This window comes from Prunus persica, chromosome G6, assembly GCF_000346465.2.
Source record: "Prunus persica cultivar Lovell chromosome G6, Prunus_persica_NCBIv2, whole genome shotgun sequence".
In the NCBI taxonomy this organism is placed as follows: domain Eukaryota; kingdom Viridiplantae; phylum Streptophyta; class Magnoliopsida; order Rosales; family Rosaceae; genus Prunus; species Prunus persica.
In genome coordinates, this window is record NC_034014.1 from 5,025,662 (window position 1) to 5,034,723 (window position 9,062).

The following is a 9,062-nucleotide window of genomic DNA, read 5'->3' on the forward strand; positions in this document are numbered from 1 at the left end:
AACAATGCAGTCTTCCACAACCTTGCTGACCATCTTCAATCGTTTATTCTTCATTGCTCTCAAAGATTTGAGGTTGTTAAGCATCTTCTAGCTTAACTACATAGCTCTTTTATGTTGAGTTCATAGCTTGAATTTTGATTAACTTTTTCAAGTCCTTAGTCTTTTAACGCATAACAAGATTTAGGAGTTAAATATGTGCATTAGCCAAGAAAGCCTACTTAGAGCCCCTAATAGTGTAAATGTATGTGGACTACAACAAATTGCATTGAGCTTCCTCAAATAGTGCTCTGCCCCAGCTTAGATCAAAATATTGCAAATCCCAGATCAAGCTCCCATTGGAAGATGAATAAATAAAATTAACAACGAACTCATTACAACATGACAAAACGGTGAACACAACTTCGTAAATGGAAGGAAGATTAAAGGAAAAATTCAAGAGCAAAGAGACTAAAGATTTTAATAGTGGTCTAGGCTTTTTTCCAAAAGGAAAGAGCCATAATGGTTCTTCCTTTCCATCCCTGCAGAATCCAATGGCCCTCTTCATCAATCCTAAAATCATTATGATAACCCATAAACTTCAACATTCTCTCCACTTTCTTCAAAATCTCTTGGTCTAGTGGGAGTTGCTTGAACCCAGCCCTCACATTCCTAACCTGCCACTGCTTGTATGTCTCAGGCCTTTCAACTCTTTCCAGTCCCTCGCACGCTACGACATTCAATATGTCCTTACCATATACAGCTTTTTCGAACATCAGCCGCCGTTCATCTTCACGAGGAACACTGGCCTCAAACACATCAAATAGTGCAGAGAAGTGGAAGAGTGCCTCTCTGAACCGTGTGACAAAGAAGGGTGAATTGTATGTCCCATTGACAACCCCGTGAATGAATAGGTCTGGATTAATTTTCTTGATCAATTTTAGGACAATGTCTCTAGGACTGTTCACCATCACTGTCTCATCAGGTATGTGCCTTAGCCGGTTCATACAATTCACAACAATCATCTCATTTCTGTCAATTTTAAGATCCTCGAATTGGATTGTTTCCCACTTCTGAGCAATGACATTGTACTCAAATGGGACATTAAATCTCTCAGCATATTTTTTCAGGCGACGCCCCGTCTCTTCAACCTTTTCTGTAGGCCGGAAACCTGGTTGGGGAAGCTCAATTGCTGTGATACGAAGCTTAGGAGGTCCACCCGGTCTCTTGGAGAGACGCTGGATAAAGCAGGGCCATTGGAAACCATAAGAAATGCCAAAATCAATAACGTGAAGCCTTGTTGCTTTTTCTGCTAGTTTCAGAATTGTTCTGTTCGCCAAGAAATTTGACACCGTCCTGAAAGGGGATGACGTAACAAATACCTCATAAGCTTTTAAGATTTCAGCAGCTGATATCTGCATACTAATAAGGGGAGAGTATGATGGAGTTCTGGCTCCAGCCAAGCGTGCCTCTAGGCCATCCGCAAAGTAATGAGCTAATCTCTGGGTAGCATCACCATATGGGGAAGAATGCTGCCTTATCTGCTTGAGTAGTTCACTTGCAGTTCTTTGTTCATAGCTTGCCACAGCTTGTGCACATTGAGTTAACAGTGTGCTCAAATCCACCAGTTCCCTGTTGTTATTCTGCTTCTTTGAACCCGCTGTTTTAGACCCTTTTGACTGCTTTTTGTGCTGCAACTTCCCACTTCCCTCAGTTATCAAAGATTCATCATTAGAACACAATTCAAACTCATGATTCCCAAGACAAAGTAAAACTTCATCAAACATTTCTTGTGGCTCAGAGTCGTCAGCAAAAGCAACTGGCTGCTTGTTGCTTCTGCCTTCTTCTGGATAATCACCATCGTCCCTTTGATGATTTTTCTTTCCCTTTGATCTATTTGTTGAACTGTAGTCATCATTGTCTGGCCTCCTCATCAGTGTGTTAGTAGCTTGAGGCCACTGATCAAGACCCGGAGGCATTAACTGGGACCCCTTCAGATCAATAGTTTCAAATTTTACATTTGGAAGAAACTTGCTTGCTTCCCTTAACCCTCCAAAATACTCAAGCCTTTGCATCTCAGAAAGTGAATCTGAATCCAAACCAGGATCTGGTAGAGACTGAACAAGAGAAGATTGGACTTTTGAGGTTTCAGAAGGATCAAAAACCCAGTTTGTCTTTGCAGCAATAGAGGCATTACTGTTATGACAACTATGTGGGGAATCATCATCTGAGTTCTCAAAGCTTTGGTGCACAGAAAGAGGGGGTTGGTTGGGTGAAAGAGGGTCCTTTTGATTAAGGACGTCATAGAAAGATTTTTCAGCAGCTTGGAGGGTCAAACAGTCCTGCAACATGCAGGGCTTACCCTCCAGGTCTTCTTCTAGAAGAATATCACTTATGTACTTAATCACAGGGCGATTGTAATCACTAATGTCAGTAGTATCTCCATCTGAACCAGAGCTCAAATAAGTATTTGAATCACTAGGGTGGTCCAAATTGGTTGAAGCTAAGCCATGCCCAAAATTGAATCTTTCCAAGGAAAGAGAATATCTTTCAAGAAGGTTATCCATAAAAACAATCTATCAACCAATTTATCTGGTCAGATTTTTAATTTTTCAAGAAACCCAACTGTGATATGAAATTTTGGAATAGAAAGGAAGGGAAATGAATATTGGAATCTCAAGTTATGAGACTCGCCAAATTAGAACTTGACCCAATTGGGCAAGTGAGAGATACCCAGAACACAGACAGATAGCAAGATTCAAATTTGCACAATATCAGCAAACTGGTTTAGGTTATGAACAAGATAAAGATTGAACAAACAAAAATTGAATAAAATGATGAAACTTCTGGAATAACTAAGAAATATAGGAGAATACCTCACACCTGAAGAAAATCATAATTACCAGACAGCTATAATGTACTCTGGACGTGTATATATACATGGGAGAATATGCTTATCCTCTGAGAAAAACAGAAGCTGGTAGATCCATCTTCATAGCAATGAACCTTCTGGGAAAGCCTCATGAACCAGCCGCCCCTTTTCTATATTATTACCAGCCAACAGACCACATAGGATAGGTTTTGACATAAAAGTGTTTTCAAGCTTGTGGAAGAGTCAAGAGGACCATCCATTAAAGATATACACCACCCAGAGCAAATCCAAAAAGTTCTCAAAGTCGAATCCAGGAGTGATTGACAATTAACTAGGTTTTTGACTTCTAATTGTAGTTTTCTGTTCAAATTAATAGAATAGAAGAATAGAAGATTGACTCTGTGAATTTTTAAGGTAACTGATGGATCACGGTCTGGACATGGGTTACCAACAACACACACGAATACTCAATTTTATGGCTCGTACAAACTCATATATATCGTAATAAATTTATGCCACAAAATAAATTATTTCATTAATTATCAACCAAAACACATCTACAAATATTATATTAGTCTTATTTATACGCTTTACAAGACTTGGGCACCAAGGCTACTTGGTCCAAAAGTAAACTAGTTAATTATAAAATCACACATAAATAATGAAATATATCTTAAAACTACCTAAATAAGAAAATAACAATATTTCATGAAATAACTAATTAAATGGAAAATATATGTCTTGATCCACCCCCCATGCTCTTACATCAAACTCCTCCGATTGGAAAGAATTCATCATCGAATTCAAGCTAGCATTGAGGAAAAATCCGAATAAAATCTTCAATTGCTTCTTATTGATTCTGGATCTTTTAGCACACCCAATTGAAACCTTCCTTCCCAAATAAAAAGATATTTAGAATATTTTTTTATTCTTGGCTTATTTTTACTCCCTCTAACAATGCAAATGTTTCTCTTTAGAACCTTCAACCGATTGACAAAATCAACCAGATTCTTGGCAACTTTCCGAGTGAAAACATTAATGCCCATAAAATCAATAATATCTTTGGAAATTTTCTCAATTCCCATTTCTTCACTGTCTTGCTCAATAAATTGCCTATCAAATTGCTTTGAATGCCCAAACAATTTTCATTGCAATTTTCACACTTGCAATGATCAAATATTGGAGGTAATAAATTTGGCAAAGAACAAGATGTACCAAAATTACTGTTTGGGCCTAAATTTGACACACCAAAGAGATCCAGAAACAGGCCCGTGGTGAAATACTTATCCAGTCCCAAAAAACCCAAAACGTAGAAAGCTGTCATATTGGGCCTTTGAAGATCAGCCCACAAAATATTGTTTAAACTCAAGCCCAAGAGACTAAAGACACATTCACATGGCTACCTCACCTCTCTGGAAAGTCAGCAATTCCAACTAGAGTTTGTATGTGAGAAGGGACGTTTCTGAAAACACTGCCGAGAAAGAAAAATCAAAGGGGCGTCTATGATCAGAGACTTTTTGCTCCAAAGCAACACACTATCTTCTAAAAAGATTTCGCAAATCACGTTTTCAAGAGCAAGAAACAGGGAGTTGTTCAGAAAATACAAAAGAAAAATCAAAACCGCCATAGGATCAGCTCACACAGACGGTGGCATTAAAATAGAAAAAAAACGTCAGCCAGGAAACCAGGGAAGGGATCGCTATAGGAAGTGACCACTGGGAGTCTATCTGCCATAATTGATAAAAATCTTTCCTGCTTTACGTTTTGAGAAATCTTTTGCCGCCCATTATTAAAATTTAAAACCACATTCAAAAGGAGGGTCTCTTATAAAAACAGAAGCAGGCAAGAAAGAAAGGACACTCAACTCATCAACCAAAAAAAACAACAGCAAGAAAAACAGCCAAGAGCTCACTTAAATTCCAAGAGGAACCAACCTTAAATCAGAATTTCAAGGTTCAGACTTAGAAAACAAATTTCCTAGAACGAGATCCCTCGTTACAAATTTGGTTCAGCAAAAGCCAAGACAAACATAGTTTGAGTTTTCACAACTATGAAAACCTCAACAAATTTTACAGCATGGTTCCAGCTTGCTAAATCCTCGAGAATAGCCACTTCTGTCCCTTCAGACTGAAGAAGTCACAGTTCTGCCCGCTCAAGAGCCTCCCAAGGCTTGAAGTAGATTGAAGCTCTGCCAAAATCGAACTTTGGTATCGATTTACAGCTGAAGCCAAGCAGCTAAAGTTGTTGACAGTACAGTCCAGCATAGACATACCCAGTCCAGCCCGGATCAGAAGTTTCTACCCAGGCAGAAATGGGATTCCAGCCATCCTTTTGCCTTCCTAGAGTTGATTTCTCCCTTCTTAATTTTGTAAAAGGCAGTTCTGCCTGAAACAGTACTTTATTATTATCTATTCTGGCCAGAACAACCATTTTTGGTACTTAGATAAATTGTGAAAGTCCTCACCAGTCTGAGGCAAGAAAAGAACTTACTTGGGAGATATTCCTCACCCAAATTCACAATCGTTTGTTTTAGAAGTCAGTAACTTGAGGCGCAAGTTATCCACTCTAAAAATAAGTCTGCTAGAATTTACATTGCTAGCAGTGGCACGCTCGCACACCAAAGAAAGCTGACTTGTCGACCAACAAGTGGTCTCCAAGCCAGTGGGGAACTTCGCCCTTCCACATCAGGAGTTAAACACGAAAACGGGTGAACAATTACTAAATCCATTTGTACCTTCAAAGACATAATGATAATCAATGTGCCCCTATTCACTTAACTCACACATAAGAGAGCAACAATAAAAAGGGCTATCTCCCTCGTATTTGTTGTAGAACAATCAGTATATAACCAAAATAACATAATAATAAAAACAAACGAAATATATTTTATATAAATATAATTGAATCAATACAACAGTAATATAAATTATGGAATATTGACTTGAATTGTAGATAGAGTCCTGCAGAGTTGCAGTGTCCTTTAGACAGTATTTCTCCTCTACCCTTGTACTTGTAGTTCGATAGGAGTCTGTCCACTAGGATTAAACTATCTTAAATCAAAGCCTAAGCACAGTGACTTTGATTTCTGGCTAACAATAGTATGAAATCTCTCAGGAAGTGTTAAAAAATGTGAGAATGATTATGTTGTTCAAAAGTTTTTTTTTTCCTGGTTTGAACGTATGGTCAATATATAGAGGTCTAACACCTCTTTATCCAACAGTTATATTAAATGTTTATCTTATTCGAATTTCAGATTTTGGTTTTATCTGAAAAAATGAATTTTTAATTAATAAAAATACATTATTAATTAAATCAACAGAGCCCAAGAGCCTAAGGCCCATATTTTGACAATCCAAGTCCAAACCATGATGAGGCCCAACTTTGCCTTCACTAGGCCCATACTCTATTTAGTATTTCTAAAGTGTTGGTGATTATAAATCATGGAAGGAAACAACTCCATTCCAATGTGGGACTAAATGCAAGTATGTTTTCCTATACAAACTCTAACGGTACTCTCCATCGAGACTCCCACATCTTAGAGTGTCGATGGGAGCTACTCGATTCAGATAAGGGTTAATCCATCCCCATTAGAACTCTTATCTATCTGGGTTAGAGCTTCAATGCGAGCGATGCATTCCATAAGTTGATGTAGCATCCTCCTAATTTCCTCCATGCCGTTGTAGTTGTCGACACGACTCTCCATCCAAAAACCTACCTAAGAAAGCAGATCTTGAGTTGTAGCTCTTATATCAATTTATGGGGATCAGGGTTCGAACATAGGTTACCAATAACACACATGAACACCCAAGTCTAGGGCTAGTCCAAACTCACTTATATCATAGCAAATTCATGCCACAAATAAACTATTTCATTAATATCAACGTAGCATAAGACTTAGGCACCAAGGCTACTTGTTTTAAAAACAAACTAATTAATTATAAAATCACACATAAATAATAAAATATACTAACTACTTAAATAAAAAATATAACAATATCTCATAAAATAACTAATTAAATGATAAATATATGTCTTAATCCATCCCTATGCTTCTACATTAATAACAAAAGAATAAAAGTTGGTTTATGTGAAATGGAAAATATATAACAAAAACACGATCAAGTGTGAACCAAATAAAGGTTCCCCAGTCTAAGAAACAAAACAACCAAAATCACCAATTCATAAAAGTGTGATGTATAAGGATATTCACTAAAAACTTGTACCAAACCTAGCACTTAATAATAACAACACCAAACAAAATAGCTCCAAGTATTTCGTTTTAAAACTAGCCTATTTAAATCAGTAATTAGTTCTCATCGCCAACTCATACTACAACTAGACCTAGTTGCATTTTATTGGAATTGGAAGAATACAAAAATAAATTTCATTTTACTTTTTTTTTTCTAAAGTAACTCTCATCAACCAACACTATAGCTCCTGCTTTACCCAAACGTTTCTGGTTCACCCCAATATTTCCCATTTGCCCGACTGTTGCTCAATAGTTTTTGGATATCAAACGGGCCTCTCCAGAGTGTCTTGGAACAAGCATGAAGAAATTAATAATACTTCTTTATCTTTTGAGTTGGCCTGATGGATCGGTCGCTCAAGACCTTTGGTCTCTACCCCGACTCGATGAAAAAAAGGGGATCACTTCTTATAGACTCGTTGAGAACGATTCTAATCTAGTTTAGCCTAGTAGAAGTAGAAGGCAATCTGGGCCTTTAGGAGCCTCTAAAATATCTTTTATACCATGACCAATGCCCAATTGGTTCTCTACATGTGACTCGCTACTAGGAAAAGAATTGCAATAGCTAAATGATGGTGTGCAATATCTGTCAGCCATAGACCTCTAGTTTTGCTGAGGGAGCAACCCCATGTTTCACATTGAATTTGTCAAAATATGCGGAATCATGTATATTTTTCTTTTTATATTATAAATAGTATATTTATATATATTTTTTTCTTCTTAGAAGAGAGAAAGGATACTCTTTCTAGAAGATTTGCTCGAGACTGCTTTGATCTGAGAAGAAATACGTTTAAGTGCTTAGCTTGCCGATTGAACTCCTTTCCGGGAGAAAGATGGAAATACCAACTTGCGACTCTAGAGAGCACAAATCTCACAAAATAATTCAAGAGTAAACATATACGGCGGCTCGTAAATGCACTTCTCCCCTACATCTGATGGCAACCAGGATCCCATTTTTTCATCGACACATAGGTTGAATTCTAAGGTCCCTTATTCTGGTTGTAAAGCGGAAGAGGAGGGAGAATGGCACAACCCTAAAGATTTATTCTCATAATAAAATATGTCAAAAAATTTTGCAAAATTTTTTGAAATAAAAAAATAAATGTTCAATAGCAAAACAAGTTAAGTTGATACGTTAATTCAATAAGAAATAGGCTTTAGCGCTTGATTTCGTTGGTACCATCCAACTGAATCCAATCCAATTGTTTAATTATTCAATTTCAGTGAATTATCCTGCCAATTAACTCTAGATTTTTGCATCCACAATCACTCATCTTAATCTATGATTTCACAGAATTCATCTTGCCTATCCCTATTAAGATTCACTAAAAATGGGTTAGCTTTATTCCAATTTTGATTTGCCACCTACTTGTTTTATGGCTTTAATTTGAGCTGTGGATCCTACCCTAGAAACAAAAATACCCACATTAATGGTCATTGAATTGCATGTTTGGTGCATATTAAATCTACCAACACATCTAATGAATACCATTTAATGAGATTAGAAATATATCACTAATCCTTAACATGCTTATCTCCTACATCAAATTACTGATTAGGTACTAAATAAAAGTAAAACCTCACATGTTGATTCTATGACAACTTTGACAAGTCCCATGGTTCTTTGAAAATTAAAACCTCACATGTTCTTTTTCTTTTCATTCTTGTTAAGATACACTGACCAATATTATTCTATATATAGAATAATATAGAATTTCAAGGTCAACTCAACTCATTTTCTTATATCATCGAATTATGTTATTAATCAACTCAACCCGTTCTATTATACCATCGCTATTAATCAACTCATATTATAACATGTGTTTTATAAAGTCATTCACTCGTATTATAGTACTTAACACTACATAGTGATGTAACGGTCAAACCCAAATTCTTTTTCTAGATGACTAGTTTTTGGTGAATGCATGATCATCATTTATTTGAAATCATAGTCTTCCTCTTAATCTA

At 36.7% G+C, this 9,062-nt stretch overlaps 1 protein-coding gene across 1 annotated transcript; it reads right to left on the bottom strand.

Annotated features, from left to right (window-relative positions):
* LOC18774928 (scarecrow-like protein 30) lies at nucleotides 247-3,175 on the bottom strand. The gene has a single exon (XM_020566517.1). The coding sequence runs from the start codon at nucleotides 2,541-2,543 to the stop codon at nucleotides 468-470; it is 2,076 nt and encodes a 691-aa protein (XP_020422106.1). The 5' UTR covers nucleotides 2,544-3,175; the 3' UTR covers nucleotides 247-467.

Coding starts and splice junctions, on each gene's coding strand:
- LOC18774928 (XM_020566517.1), bottom strand. CDS start 2,543: ATGGATAACCTTCTTGAAAGATATTCTCTTTCCTTGGAAAGATTCAAT.